This window comes from Rosa rugosa, chromosome 7 (assembly GCF_958449725.1).
Source record: "Rosa rugosa chromosome 7, drRosRugo1.1, whole genome shotgun sequence".
Taxonomy (NCBI): domain Eukaryota; kingdom Viridiplantae; phylum Streptophyta; class Magnoliopsida; order Rosales; family Rosaceae; genus Rosa; species Rosa rugosa.
In genome coordinates, this window is record NC_084826.1 from 17,486,950 (window position 1) to 17,503,485 (window position 16,536).

The 16,536-nt window shown below is 38.8% G+C and overlaps 1 protein-coding gene and 4 non-coding genes across 5 annotated transcripts; all 5 read right to left on the bottom strand.

Annotated features, from left to right (window-relative positions):
- Positions 1 to 353: 353 nt before the first annotated feature.
- LOC133723992 (small nucleolar RNA Z266) lies at positions 354 to 449 on the bottom strand. The gene has a single exon (XR_009853412.1). It is a non-coding gene; the product is annotated as a small nucleolar RNA Z266 (small nucleolar RNA).
- A 75-nt stretch (positions 450 to 524) lies between these two features.
- On the bottom strand, positions 525 to 623 carry LOC133723996 (small nucleolar RNA Z266). Its single transcript, XR_009853415.1, has one exon. It is a non-coding gene; the product is annotated as a small nucleolar RNA Z266 (small nucleolar RNA).
- Positions 624 to 735: 112 nt separating this feature from the next.
- On the bottom strand, positions 736 to 832 carry LOC133723995 (small nucleolar RNA Z266). The gene has a single exon (XR_009853414.1). It is a non-coding gene; the product is annotated as a small nucleolar RNA Z266 (small nucleolar RNA).
- Positions 833 to 951: 119 nt separating this feature from the next.
- On the bottom strand, positions 952 to 1,050 carry LOC133723991 (small nucleolar RNA Z266). Its single transcript, XR_009853411.1, has one exon. It is a non-coding gene; the product is annotated as a small nucleolar RNA Z266 (small nucleolar RNA).
- An 11,038-nt stretch (positions 1,051 to 12,088) lies between these two features.
- On the bottom strand, positions 12,089 to 12,490 carry LOC133722943 (autophagy-related protein 8C-like). The gene has a single exon (XM_062149787.1). It carries the CDS (start codon positions 12,488 to 12,490, stop codon positions 12,089 to 12,091), a length of 402 nt encoding a protein of 133 aa, XP_062005771.1.
- Between the last annotated feature and the right edge of the window lie 4,046 nt (positions 12,491 to 16,536).

Genomic DNA, 16,536 nt, shown 5'->3' on the forward strand with positions numbered 1-16,536 from the left:
TGTATGCAATTTACTGTCAGCATATGCAAAATATCTGAACTTTAAGAATCTCTTCGCTTTGGATAATTCAAAGTCGGATCATTGAGCTAAACACTTGATATAACCTGCTTACTCGTATCATTCACTATGATGAACAACTTCCAGTACAGGTTGGGGGGAGTCTCGCAAGACAACAATATCAAAACAAATAACACAGCTTAAATCATGGTTTATTATGAAACTCCACATTCATAAACATACATGAACTCTTTTTTTATTCAGGTGGTTGAAGCTAACCTATGATACTGAACTGAAGAACACTACTGCAACCATCACAAAAACTGAAAACACAATTTAGTTGATTGATTAATGATGCCAGGCAAGTCAGACATGTTATGCCTCAAACAATTGAGTTCAAAAAAAGGATTTCCCTTTTCACACATCTAATTGAATCATCACTCTTGCCAAACTCATTTCAAACATTAACTTAAAAGCAACCTAGATAGAACAAACAGCTAAGAGAACTAAATAAAATAGACTATGATGGTGGGCAAGTCAGACAAATTTATGCCTCAAAAATTTTGAAGTTCACAAAAAGGAGTTCCCTTTTCACACATCTAATTGAATCATCACTCTTGCCAAACACAACCAATCTACATTTATCTAGAGAGATCATTTCCTAAGCACATTTCCAAGATAACAAAATCACCTACATTGCAGACAACTAAGATAACTGAAACCTAAATAGACTGTGATGGTAGGCAAGTCAGACAAAATTATGCCTCAAAAAAGTAAGTTCACAAAAAGGTTATCCCTTTTCACACATCTAATTGAATCATCACTCTTGCCAAGTCCATTAAAACACAACCAATGAACCAATTCATATAGTCCAGATAGAGTTCATTACCATTTGAATTCAAAGTAAACAACTACAATAAGTAAATTAAATGAAAACTTTCAAAAGGCTATAATGGCAGGCAAGTCAGACAAATGTTATGCCTCAAACAATTAAGTTCACAAAAAAGGATATCCCTTTTCACACATCTAATTGAATCATCACTCTTGCCAAGCCCATTTCAAATATAAAAAATCTTTACAGAAATCAAAACATGAAAAAAAAAACTCCCAAATGGGGTGTAAAAAAACACTACAGATGTTGCCCAACCAAGTATGAGACACTCACAAGGTTCCAATGGCCAAGGGACTCCCCATTATCTGAAACACCCATAATCAAATAGCATGGAAGCCATTTGCCATAGGGTTCCAAATAATGAGAAAATGAGCCCCAATACCCAAAGGAAAAGGAGAAACGCCTCAATAAGAAAACCCAGGTGGGAGAAGAGGAAGGTTCAGAAGGAAACCCTAAAGAGACCCTCCTAGATATAGTGTTTTGCTGTTGCGCAGCTATGACTCGAAACGCTTCCATGGTTGTAAGGGAAGGCGATCTTAAGGGCCACGCGTAGAATAATGTAAACGTTAACGAAAAAGAAGTAGTTGCAGAAGAAATCGAGAGAGGTTTTGAATGGAAGAAGCCAAACCCTAGTGACTGAATGGACATTGGAGGCGGGTGGAAGATGGGTTGGCTATATAGTTGCCCTGTGCTTTTCTGGGTGACGGATTTGCCCTTGCTCACTTTCTTGTTTGACGTCTATGCCATCTCTGTAAGAATATGTAGAGTTAAAGCTTTGGGCCGCTACACTGTCTTGTGGGCTACAATATAGCAAAGCCCTGAAACTCTAGGATTTGGACGAACTTTGATGAACAGAGGATTTCTTTTAATGAACTGATTACAATTTCCATGTTTTTTCCTAGGGTGACAAGAGTTTGACACCGCCAGCCTAATCAAGTCTTTAGAAAACTTTGACACCACCGTGTTGAAACCGAAAAAAAATCAAAAGCCCATAAAAGAAAAACATAAAGAAAACATGAGTGCTTTTGATTAAAAATAATGATAATAAAAAAGAGAGGCACGGTGCTTGTTGAGCTAGCATTCTACATTTCATCTACTGCTCGATTACTCCAAGTTTTGTTCAAATTCTACAACAAAGCTAGCTATTGAAAGAAGTTGAAAACAAGTTGAAGTGTACACGTAGAGATGAGAGTGTAGAGTCCGAACAAATACCACCTCTTTAAGTGGATTACTATTGGTTCCTATCTATCTCTAAAAGAAAGGAAGCATACAATATGTTGCCGTGCATGTTGTGTAAAGGTGGAGGAGTTTAAGGCTACTTCAAATTCAAAGTCTTATCTATTACTCCTATAAAAGAGACTCTACATCAAGAAGAGAGGGAGGAAGGAGAGGAACATAACAACGTGAGGAGGACCGTGAAGAAGCAGAGGATAGTAGTCGAAGAGAGGAAGAAAGCAAGAAAGAAGAGGGTGATACTTTCACCGATCTACACCTTTTCCTTTGTTGTTCTCAAATGATGCAGGCCTCCAGTGATATCGAGCTCCGACATGGCGTGCCTATTGTAGTCGAGCTCCGACGCGGCGTGCCTTAGGGTGCCAAAATGTCTTCAAAGCTCCGGTGGCGGTACTTTAGGGGTGCCAATAGTAGAAGAAAGAAACGAAAGAAGTGCAAAGAAAAAATATAGAAGTGGAACAGAGGAAATAGTAGCTGGGCCTCTGAATCACTTTGAGCCTCTAAAAGAGTAAAAGGGTCTTGATGGATGGTAGACCAAGGAAAATGACACACAAGCAAAGCCCATCTAAAATTTGGGCCCATTTGAAGAGTTCGGCAAGGCTCAACACAACGGGTGTCCAAATCAAAAATATCCGGACATTGGTTTCGTAAAAAATGCTTCGAAACCCAAAATAAAATTTCTTTTGGTACAAAACCAAGAAATCTCAAATACACAAATTTTGAACTACAATAGTTTGATCCCTTCACTAGATATGTAGGTAATCTAGCGACCCACTAGATGCAACGACAAATCTAAATCGAATCTCTGACTCCAGTACTCCACTAGTCAAATTTACCCAAACACCAGAAAAATCAAATCATTCCCAAATTACCTAAAAATTAATTCAAGGGCTCTAAACCCTCACAAATATCTCAAACACAAATCCAAAATAAATGGGTCATCTACCCATTTAAATCCCAAATGCTGGAACTACATGTGGTTTGATCCCCCAAGGATATGTAGGCAATCTGGAATCAAATAATGTCACGCCCCGGATTTTGAATAACAAATCCAAATCCGAAACATGAATTAATACAACTCACATAAATACAACCTGAATTTTTTTCTCAAAAACAACCACACTTCACACCTCTCAATATTACAATAAATCAAATCCTCAAGTTAATTATTACAACACACTCTCACCAAATCAAATTCTAAGGCTCAATGAGCTTAACTCACCTCACTATTACAAATGCTGTAAAACTATAACAAATACTCTAATCCGCTCGATCACCGCCCTGATTCTCCTGACCTGCAGGATTACCCGCTACACCGTTTGAATAGTGTACCGGGATTGCAACAATACAAACCCGGTAAGCTTTTTGCAAAGCTCGTATGAGTAAACGAAAGGATTGCACGATTTAAAGTAACACAATCAACTCAAGCACATTTTAATTTTGTTTTGCATAAGAATTGAAGTGTACAACGTCACTTCAAGCATCAATCAACTCACATCTCATCATGACTACTCAAAAATAAACAACTTCTTACTCAATATATACTCACAGGCTTATGATTTATTTATATAAATCATCCCATGCAGTATATTATACTTACAGGCTTATGATTAATTATATTAATCACCCCATTCAGTATATCATACTTACAGGCTTATGATTAATTATATTAATCATCCCATTCAGTATGTGATGTCATACCCAAGGGCATATGATAACTCGTTTATCCCCCAAGCAGTATGATGGCAGACAGACTAGAGCTCTAACTGTATCGTAAAGTGTCACCTGGGCCAAGGTTCACCTTACGAATGACTGCTTTTCTCAATTCACTCGACTCCTCATTTAATTCATCTCAACGACTCAACTATCGCACTTTACTCAATTACCCATTATCATAGACAACACAACATCTAAGATAAATCACATATTCCAAAGGGTAATGCTCAAAATATAACTCAGTAACTCACACCATCCAATATATATTCCACGTAAATATATATATATGTAGTCACCCACACAAGAGTGACCACTAATACCAACTATAGTTCACATGCAATAAAATCTAGAAATTCATTTTTTTATAGTTAAAACACCGTAGTCGATCAAGTCCATATAATTTAAAACAAATATTTATTTTCATAAAACAATTTCCACAATTTCTCAATTAAATAAAATCACCGAATTTCGGTTCGTGAATGAACCATGTGCGATTTACTCACCTCGATATTCCCGCTGCGTCTTCAATTCAACACAATACACACTGAAACCGCTCACCCAAGGAAGACCGTCAATCACTTAGTCAAACATGACCTTAACTTAGCCAACAACTCAAAAACATACTCAAACGACAATCCAACGGTCGGATCGAAATTAAATGATGATCCAACGGTCGGATCCTCACGGATCGCCTTTAGGATCACCCTCCAAAAATCATCACGAAGATCCAACGGTCGGATCTTCCTGAATCGTCCTTACTAACATCTTCACAAATTTATACGAAAATCCGACGGACGGATTCTCACGAATCGCCTCCCTAATCACTGTTTTGCATTTATACGAAGATCCAACGGTCGGATCTTCGCCCATGACCACACAAAGTCATCGGGACAGTCATACGATCAACATGTTATAATTTGAAGTAAAACCGATGGTCAGATCTTCGCAGATCGTAAACCGAAGATAAAACGTAAAAACGTTAAATAGTAACGTCAAAACGTAAATCCATTATTTATCCACATTTTCTAAAATAACCTTGTAATATATCAAAACGCTCGTATGGATGCGTAGATCATCGTCCAGATAATATAAACTCAAAATAAGGTCCGACCCGCCGCCACAAGCGGAGGACAGACGGTGGTCAACGCGGCGGTCAACGAAGGTCAACCACCTCTGATGCAAAAGTCGTCAACTACAAACTTCTTCAAAATGAAAGGGTGATCAACTTTCATACCTGGAGCTAAGCCTGGTTCGGCCTAGATCGTCCTAGATCAAGCGTTGAAGTTGGATTAATCTCGGCCGCACGATCGGATCCTAGATTGAATCAGAGGCGTCCAAAAAGTCAAACCTTGATCTAGCGGTCTACACTCAAAATCGTCATGCAAGGCTTACATGGGGATGATCAGGGGAAGGAGGACAACCCAAAAAGTCGAAGAAATCTGTCGGGTGGTCGCCGGAAGTAGGAAATCCAGTCGGGTCCGAATCCGCTTGGCTGAGCATCTTCGATCCAGGTCTGGGGGCAGCGGCTCGGCAAAGCGATGGGAGGGGACGGTTGGGCGTGGAGCGGCGATCACGGGGGAGTCCGGGTCCGGGCCCGGAGGAGGTCGGAGGGCCGCCGTTTGGCCAGGTCGGGTCGGTCGGAACCCGAGGGTTCTGAGGAGAGACGGAGAGAAAACGCGGGGACTGTTCCGCAATTTCAACATGTTTTCGTCCTTAATGAAAAAAGTCAACATTTTTTTATATTTATAGAAATTTCCAAATTTTCAAATATTCATAACTTATTCATACGAACTCCGAATATTGCGTTCCACATGTCCACGAACTCGTATCGACGAGCTCTACAACTTTCATGAAGGAAGTTTTCCCAAATTTTGAACGTATAAAAAGTCAACTTTGTTGACCCCCTAAAAACGTTCGTTTTCGAAAATAAAATCGTTCGAACTAATTCCACAACTTCTCCAAGCTTCGTACTCGCTCCTACTATCGTGAAATCATTTCTAAAAATCCATGGAATTTAATTTGGATTTTTCGGGGTATTACAAATAATCTAGACGCAACCGCAACCTAAACACTATTCCTATTTAAAAAAAAAATCCAAGCCCTCCAATGGGTCATTCACTCATTGGAACTCTTGAACTACAAGTGGCTTGATCCCCTCCCGGGTACGTAAGCAACCCATTCTGAAATTCGGGTATAGCCGCAAAAACAAACAACCACACATTGGTTTCTTTATAAATGGAATCAAAGAGTGTTCCCTTGTAACAAGGATTTGTAATTAAGAGACACATTCTGTCTTGAATGGGTCGAACCCGAAATAATTAAAACTTTATTCTGTTAATGAATACGAGTGAAATTACGTTGGGTGATATTTTTCACTTTGTGCAATTTTTTTTACCCAACCCAACACACCGGCAACCAACCCATTTTCTGCTAGGGTGACAACAGAGTTTCTTCATAAAACAACCACGCTTGTTATTCAGACATCAAGACTACAACCACCAAGCGGGAACTCATCGGTGCTAGCATAGTCACCGTGTATAAACTTAAATATGGTGTTTAGCTACAGAAAGATTAACTCCAAAAAGGCTTAAGTGAGCCAACTATGAGTTGGCTTGCTAAAGCCACCACACCTTGGTTTTTCGACATCACCAACTGTCATGTTGTTCATCGTTACTGAGATGAGAGACTCAAAAGTCGGCGAAAACGAAAAGCTGCCCATGTTAACTCGTTCAAAAGTTCTCCCTTGCCATTGATTCCCCATTTCACACGGAAAGCAATTGTTGTATCAAACTTTTTTTTTGAGAATGGAATTGTTATATCAAACTATGACAACACATGAGTTGAAAACTTAGGGACTACCACCACCAAAACCGTCATCAAAGCACCATGTCGATGTAGCTTTTTAGATGAAGTTGTGATGTAGGACGAGAATGTGCCCAGTTTAGCCGGAAAACCATAAAAGTAAAGAAGCGGCATAGAATCAAGAAGAGTGATTGAAAAATAGGTGACTCACGCGTAATGAGGTTACTAGCCGCTAGAACATTCAAGAAGATTTAGTTTTGGACTTTTCGGGTTACTTGTGCAAAAATTCAGGTCTTAATTGTGAATCATATTGAGATCAACTTTTGGCCAGAATGTCTGTTTGAAATGCATGATACATTTCTGGAATGGGAACGATGAGATTTTCAAGACTCACTTTAGTGAGAAGATGCCAAAATATATCGTTTTAATTATCCGATTCAGGATTTAATATTTTTAGGCTAGTCTTACATTTGTTTTAATTAGGATTCTATTATTTTTAGGTTCTTAGTTTCCTTTTAAATTTGGATTCTTTAGGATTTCTTGTTAGATTATGATTTTAGGTTTTGGATGCCTATATAAGAACCATCATGCTTTGTATTAGAATCAGCTTATCATATCAAATTTAATAAAATCTAGCGATTTTTCTCTATTTCTCTAGTGGACTTCAGAGCTATGTCTTTTAGGGTTTATCACTTGTAAACCCCGTTACTTCCAACTGCGGCAGGTGGTATCAGAGCATGTCTTTCCTGTCTCTTTTATTTACTTCTGTAGCAATGGTTGATGAACATGCTCCAATTACAAGAGTGGATTTGGATGCCCTTACCGCTCAGATGACTGCTGTCGCGAACGCTCAAATGGCAGAACTTTGTGGGTTGTTGGAAGGAACGAACAACAACAACAACAACTGTAACAGAGGCGGGGAAGGACAACGTGCTAGAGCTCCACGTGGTGGTGGAGGTGATATTAATTATGATTCCGGGGATCTCATAACCAAGACTGATCGATATTCCTTACTTTTCTGGTCACATGAGCGTGGAGGATTTTCTGGATTGGCAGGTTTAAGTGGATAGATTCTTTGAGATCATGGAGGTTCCAGAACACAAGTAGGCTAAGATGGTTTCTCGGAAGCTGAAGAAAGATGCTGCTTATTGGTGGGATCAGTTGCAGAGGTCTCGTCAGAGGCAAGGAAAAGAGTGTGTTCGGACATGGCGCAAGATGAAAGATCTTCTTACAAGAAAATTTCTGCCTAGAGATTTTTCAATCAAGAATTATCCTCCTAAGGTTTTCGAGAAGAAGTTAGAGTCCAAGTTTTCTTTGCCTGTTGAGATTAATAGTTTATTTGAAGAAAAGCCAGAAGAATTTCTAATGGAAGAAGTTCCGCAAGAAATCATCCATGATGACCAAGAAGAGGTTAAAGATGAAATTGCTCAGGCAGACATGGTTATTAATAATGACGAAGTCTTGGAGCCTGAAATAAATCATTCAGAACCAAATGTCATTCAAGAATGTAACCTTGAGAACCGAGAAGAATCTATTAAGGTTGCATATGAGAGTCAAAACTTATATGAAAAACTCATCTTTAGCGTTGGGTTCATGATTGTGCCATCAGAGTATGCAGAAGATCAGACCAATAACCCTCAGGGTCAAGTATCTAATTTTTTATCGGGTTTCTTGTCTATCTATTCTTGTCTTTTATTCAAGAGGAACTCGAGGGCGAGTTCTTTCATAGTGGAGGAGAAACATGTAGGACGAGAATGAGCCCAGTTTAGTTGGAAAACCATAAAAGTAAAGAAACGACGTAGAATCAAGAAGAGTGATTGGAAAATAGGTAACTAACGCGTAATGAGGTTACTAGCCGCTAGAATATTCAAGAAGATTTTGTTTTGGACTTTTCGGGTTACTCGTGCAAAAAGTCAAGTCTTAATTGTGAATCAGATTGAGATCAACTTTTGGCCAGAATGTCTGTTTGAAACGCATGATACCTTACTGAAATGGGAACAACGAGATCTTCAAGACTCACTTTAGTGAGCCGTAACAGATTTAGGCCAAAATATATCGTTTTAATTATCCGATTCGGGATTTAATATTTTTAGGCTAGTCTTACATTTGTTTTAATTAGGATTCTATTATTTTAGGTTCTTAGTTTCCTTTTAAATTTGGATTCTTTAGGATTTCTTGTTAGATTATGATTTTAGGTTTTGAATGCCTATATATAAGCATCATCATGCTTTGTATTAGAATCAGTTTATCATCAAATTTAATAAAATCCAGAGAATTTTCTCTATTTCTTTGGTGGACTCCAGAACTATGTCTTTTAAGGTTTATCGCTTGTAAACCCCGTTACTTCCGACTGCGTCGAGTTGACATACGGGCACCTTCCAAACCTTGCCCTACTAATCCCAAGCAACCATATCCCCAATCCATTGAAGAAGAGAGAAAGATGAAAGAGGATCACCATCAACACCTCCACAACTACCATACTTTATAGCATTTTTCAGTTTTAATGTATATAGGAACAAGATCAGACCCCAATACTAGAGCTGCCAAAATCACCAAGCCTACAACCTTATATGCATGATTAGTAGGGCCAAATTACCAAATTCAAAGAAGCTGCCACATTAAAAAGAGTAAAAAGACTGTAAAAGAAATAATAAAAAAATAATAACCTAAGAGGAGGGGTGTTAGAACCTACCTGAGAATGCATAACTATTTATATCATATGCATATCGATCGAGCATAAACATTGGAAGAACACAGCTAACTAGCCACAGGAAGAGGTAGGCTTGGGTCCTAACTCTACAAGGTAGGCACCAGAGACCGATATATACACTAGCCTTACATTCTCAACCTTGATAGGCTACATCTAGGCCCACATGGGAAAGGGAAGGGTGATAAGCCCAAACCTAACATTATAAATACATGCCTCTCCTATCATTCAAGGTAAGCCACTACACTCTGTTCTCCTACCTTATCAACATTCCTACATGTATGATATATCTTACTTAGACATCGGAGAGTCGTAGACCGGCAACCTCGATCCACCCTTTGACCTCTATTTGTGATTGACCAGTGATGGAGCTTGGAGATTATGCACTTTTCCGGTTATTCTCGGTATCCCCTTGGAAACCAGACAAAAACATATTGCTAATATCTACCAAATATGCAACTTCAAGGTGAAGCGCTCACTGTAAAGCTGACAAATTTCCCTATAACACGAACATTATTTGAGTATAGATTTATTGGTGCATTTTCGTATTGGTTCACCATCATAAGATGACCACGTGATTGTCAATTTTGATTGTCATTCGCAATTTATAATTTGCGCGGGACTTTCCATTCCTCTAACCTATTAGTTAAACATGTGATAATAAACAAACTCAAATCCAACCCTTTAATAAAGGGATTTTGTCCATTTACACCATTTTTAGATATTTTTTTCTCACTTACCCCATTAAGTTTTTTTAATTCCCTCTTACCCAAAACACTCTAAGGAGGTCTTCCCTAATACCCCATTAAGATTTTTTTTTGTTTTTTAATTTTTTTTAATACCATTTTACCCTCACCCCTTTGTTACTTAGAGAGAGAGAGAGAGAAAATGGAATAGAGAGAAACCATGGGAGACTTCGCCGGAGCCCGGTCACCGGCCGCCGGAATCCGGTCAACTTTCGCCGGATTCCAGTCAACTGCTACTGCCCACCGGAATTTGCTGAAAATCTCACCGGAAAGTTTTTTTGCCCCATAATAGAGGGGCAATAGAGGTCTATTGCCCCCAATAGACGACTATCAGCCATGTATTGCCCCCCAATAGACGTCTATTGCCCCCTCAATAGAACTTTCGGTAGCCGGAATATGAACTAATATTCTTAAAATTAGACAGATAAAACTTTGATTAAAGAAAAAAATGAAGAAATTATATCAATTTTAAAACGTCTATTGCCTCCCAATAGACGTCTATTGCCCCCCAATAGACGTTTAGATTATCGAAATGAGAACTAATTTTTCTAAAATTACACAAATATAACTTCAATTAAAGAAAAAAAAGAGGAGATTACATTAATTCAAAATGTCTATTGCCCCCCAATAGACGTCTATTGGGAGGCAATAGACCAACAACTCAGCCATTTTTGTTAAATTTGCATTATCATCATCAATGTACCATTCGTGCAAAACAGACCTCCATGTACCATAGACTTATATCACCAATGTCAACATATCAATCAAAAGTAAAGAATGGATTTAACTGTTTGGCAGGTGGATTTAACTGCAGGAACAAAATCAGCCATGGCTGTTAAGTCTCCTCTCAGTCTCAACCTGGGCATGTCTGCTTCGTTCACCGCGTAGGGACTGGTTCTGAGCGGTGTGATTCTTTGACTTCGCCATTTCTGCGATTCAAAAATCAAAGAGGAAAAAGAAACAATTAGAAGAGGAAATGAAACAGAGAGTAAGAATAAGCAGAAGAGGAAATGCTCACTTGCTGGGGCCAAACTCGGTGCCACCTCGTACCCGGCAGTGATCGTCTCTGGCGGCAACTCAAACGCATCCACGACAGCATCGCTGCGAGGCGATGTAGAGCGCCGTGTAGATCTCCGCGTCAACCCGATCCAAAATCCTTCCGCATCGTCATCATCACCGCTTCCCGCGACGTCATCGGAGCTCCGATCTATGACCACTACTCACTTGATCTGCCCGTTAACAGCAGCCTCATTCCAATCGAGGGAGAAGATGACAATGGAGCAGAGGAAAACAGAGGAGCCATGCTCTCTCTCCACGAGTCAGCAACTGAGACAACGCCGGAGTAGCTTTGAAAAGCTCGGTGACGATTAGCAAATTAGGGTTTGATGAGGGATTTAGAGGTTGAAGAAGAAGAGGGAATTTGAGAGAAAGAGAGAGAGAGAGAGAGAAACGGCAAGAGTGGGGTGATAGGGTTGAGTGGCAATATGTAATTCATTAATTAGGTTGAGGGCAGAATAGTTATTTTACTTTAAATTGGATTAGTGAGAATAAAAATCTCTGACTGGGGTAAGTGAGATAATTTTCCCTCATTTTGGGGCTTTGGGTCAAAGACCCTTTAATAAATGTGTCAAAAAATTTAAACTCAACCTTAATTCATTTATTAATCTTTTAGTAAAGAATTGTTGTTGGGTTGAATTTGAGTTTTTACCCACTAACTCACACATATATAAACACATAAAGGAGTTGGGGTGGCTCATTCAAATGCATAAATATAAACCAATTAGTCATTGAAATCCCTTGAGATGCATGTCATACAAAAAAGTATTTCCAGCAAAAATATAAACTATAATATTCAATCAGAAAACATATGATAAGCAGATATTGCCTCCAAGGTGCTTGATTATCTACATTTGTAAAGTCCTAACCAATTGACCAAAAAAAAAAGTCCTAACCAAAACCACACTCTTAAGATTACCTGGATCCTATATACTCTTCTTAAAGTGACCCGAAGGCACCCTCTCCACTGTATACCACGTAAAGGAATCCATCTTCATCCGCGTTTTCTGCATAAATTTCAGACATCAAGGCAGAAGTGCGAGGTAAAGTGTTGTTGACGAAGACAAATATAGCCTTGTCCGCTTTGAGGTGGATCGTCTTTCGAATAACATAAGCAAATTGTCCAAGAGAAATATCGGGAGGGATAAGGAATTTGTTCTTGGCAATGTTAGGAATGTCAGTGAATATAGCTTTCTCCACAATCACAGGTATTCTATCAGGATACTTCTCCCTGATACGCACTACTTCGGCTCGCCTCGGCCCTAGAGAATGTCGGCGCTTGAAGTCCCCCTTGGTATGGCCATTGCCGCTGATGAAAGTTTCACTGGCTTGCCTCAACATATCCAGACACGAAAAGATGATATTATCGATCGATTAGGGTTTTGGGATTGATTGGCAAGTCGCAATAAGCAGGGACGGAGTTATTGAAGGCGGGCAAAGAACGATTATATAGGGTTGGAGGAGAGGCTTGGTTGGGTTCCTCTTCGATTCCAACAGAATTCAAATACATAATGAGAATCCTTCTTTATCTATATCTCTAATTCATCATGCGTATACCTAGCAAAAAACATAAAGAGTTGGGGACGGTAGCATTTTACCCTCTCTCTTTTTTTTTTGAAATTAATTATAAGGTTTTTTTTTTTTTTGAGAAAAAATTAATTATAAGGTTAGAAAATATAAATTCGGACAAACGTTATAATTAATAATTAATTGATCCCTATGATTTGGGGTCTTTGCCCACTATAATATAAATCTGCTGCCCACCTCATAGAAAAATGACAAATGCATCTTAGTCTAACCATGGTTAATAAAAAAGAAAATATTTTGCCATTTCCTTTTTCCTTATAATCAAAACCCAGCAAAAACTCCAACTTTTCTTTTCCATCTTCATTCAAAAAGGAGATCCATATTGACAGAAACTATTTTCATCTCCAAATAAACATTTCAGAAGCTGAAATCTATTCTTGAGAGATGATTTTACAATTTGGTTGAAAGTTGTTTGAAGAATTGGTTACCTTTTTCTCTTCCACCTTGAACTCAAATCTCAAATCTAAATATGATCAATCATATGTGGCATCCTTCGATAACCCATCTTATCATGAACACCATGTAAACCCAGCAACCCACCACATCAATTGCATTTTGGGATTAATTGAATTTCAATTAAACTTTCCAAAATAATTATTCAATTTTTTTCTGCAAAATTCATCATCTAGTTTTTAATCTCTTGATTATTAATAAAATTCTTCATTGCAATAGAAAAAAAAAATCAATAATATTTAAGATCAAAAGACCAATATAACCCTACATATAACATGTATATGGCCAAAAAAAAAAAATTGGACTAATATTGATCAAATTTGCAAACCACAAGTGTGACATTGGATATTTTGAAACTACAAGAGTGATATTGAGTAAAATCTCAAACCACATGAACTATTTATAACGTTTTTCTTACAATTTCTGAATGATGCACTTGCTGCTTCGAAAAATTTAAAAGGTGAAGTTTTAATTAGTAATTAAGCTTAGGAAAGTTAGAAATTTTATTCAACTAGAAAAACGATTACAAAACATGGGACTGACCGGTGGTGGACATAATATCCCCATACTCTTCCCTACTACTAGAACCAGTTACGGGTCTACTATCCACGATGACATCCATGAGCCAAGAGGACCCAACCCCTAACTAACTATGACGCCCTTCTAACTGGGCTACACTCGTAGCTACAGCAAGTGCCACGGCCGCGCCATTGGCCCTCCGAGGTATATAGTCAATCAGGGGCGGATCTACATACATGGTGGGGAGGACCCAAGTCCACCCGAGATTTCTAGTATAAATAATTGAGTATGTGTAGTATGTACACTGACTCGTCACATTGATAAGTCTAGCATGGAAATCATCTATTGACTCGTCAGTCCCCATTGACATGTTTTCAAACTCTAAGACCAACCTCTGAAGTTTTTGAGCTCTAACCCTTTTATTACCCTCATAAGTAACTTGGAGAAGATCCCAAGCTTTCTTGGCTGTCTCACAATGACTGATTCTAACTCTCTTCTTTTTTTACAAGGCGGTGAACAAACTATTCCTTGCCTTGAAATCATGATTACAATCCCGAATCTCAGTTTCACTCCATTCAGCTCTTGGTTTAGGGATCATTTTAGAATCAGAGGATTCACTAGCTTTAGGATTTTCAAGTTTAGTTGGGTGAACCCACCCATTCTCAACAACGTTCCACATATGTTCATCTTGAGAGTAAAGGAAAGCTCTCATCATGATTTTCCATTGAGAATAATCTTCCCCATCAAACTAAGGAGGACAGTTAATCGAACCTGAGGCTCGATTGCGCTCACGTTCCATCCTTCCCACGAACCTTACTAAGATACCTTAGTATCCTGCTCTGATACCAAATGAAAATACTAGGATGAAACAAATATGCCTAGAGGGAGGGGGGGGGGGGGGTGAATAGGCTATTCTCACATAAATCACACTTTCTTTTAATTCAAAAAGAACATACCAAATTAAGGATTGAATCACATGTATGGATCCCTAAAGAAACAGCAGTGAGATAACAAGGCAAACAACGATAATCATAAACCCACAGCAATCAAGAGACCAGAATTGTTTGCACAATAAAAATCTCAAAATGAGGAAACAACTGTGGGGCCTTTAAAGGTTAAAGACCCTAATGAAAACAAATCACTAGATGAGAGAATACAAGTTCTTTACAAACAACCCAAAGCTCTGACCTCGGCTTTCTTAATAGACACACTAGTAGATTGTCTGATCATGTCCTCGTAGATCTTCACCACCTTTGAACTGTCTTCACTGGTTGATAAGTGCTGACCTCGACCTTCAACCTTGCACGCACATCAACGACTCCAACTGACCTCGAGAGCACTTTGATGTGGAGAATGTAATGAATGATGAATGTGTTTGACTCAATGGTCTACTTAAGCATGGAACAAGTAGTTCATAGACTCGAATCTGAAGCACACAGTTTCTCACAAACAAATGAAATACTTTGACTCAATAGATGCACAAATTCTTATTCGCTTCAAGGTCACCAAATGAATGGCTATACACGTTGTATATATATTTCAGACTCCCCCTAAAACCTTGGACAATAAAGACTCCAAAACCTAATTGACTCCTAATATGGAAGGAACAAATCATAAAAAGATGTTCAACAAGTAAACATGATTCTATTCTTAATAAAGACGATAAGACTGAAAAAATCAAATCATGTAGAGAAATATCCTTTTACGACTCAACTAATGTATGCGCACAAAACGTGAAAAATAAGAAATAACATCCAACAAGCTGACCTGACAGGGATTGCAGAACAGATTGCAATCCCAGTATGCATGTAGATTGACCTTTATGAAATGCAAATGCATATGCTCTTACCTGGAGTGCATCGAAGAGTCAGCTGGAGCATTATATGACCATATATCATTTCCAGTTTACACTTGATAACTCTAGCAGACCTATGATTCTAGCTTTTGTATTAGGAATGCCAACATACATCAAAACTATACTAACACTTCCCATATAGACATGCATTGGTCAAAGATAATGTCAGGGGATCTAGGTTGCTCGCCATGCTTGCACGACCTTATTTCGTTCTTTCCAGTTATTCCACATTATTATCACCAACAACTTCATCTCATCCATAGATAGTACGTTAACCACAAAATCAAAGAATTCAGAAAAGGAATCCAACATACCCGGAACCAACTTCGTATAAAAACTCGCCTTCTCCAACACCGTAAACACTTGTAGAACACAAACATGTTACGTGTAAAGGCATTTCATCAGCTAGCTCGCACCTAGGGCAAATAGGATGATTTGAGATGTACGTCTGATATAGCAACCACATGCAAGGCATAAACCCCGTCGAGCATCTCCACAGAAAATGACTCATCTTCGGGGGAACTTTAAGTTTCCAAAGATGCTTCCAATGCTCCGACGCCGCCGGAATAACTTGCTGCCCATTATTAGAAAAGTTAGAATTATATATAAGGAGAGTGGGAGAAGTGACGATCCCTTGGAATATTGTTTTCAGCCTAGCAGGCTAGCAGCAACGTACATTTTGGAAATCGACATTATGGCTTGAATATGTCGAGCGTCGCCAACCTTTGCCAACAACGTGGACGCCTCGATTTTCTAATTGTTTTACTCAGTGCAGTTGCATACTTGCATGTTGGCATCTATGTGTCTAGGACTCTAGTGCAATTGTCTGCAGGATATGCCGGGCTTATGGACTGTTGGTAAGTCTATCCTTTGGAAATGAGTGAGGAGGTTCCACTAACACTGTTTCTTTCAGAGTAGTTGGGTTTTCGAGTCAACAACATTAGGGGATGTTGTTTATTTGGGTCTTCGAGCC

Coding starts and splice junctions, on each gene's coding strand:
- LOC133722943 (XM_062149787.1), bottom strand. CDS start 12,490: ATGTTGAGGCAAGCCAGTGAAACTTTCATCAGCGGCAATGGCCATACC.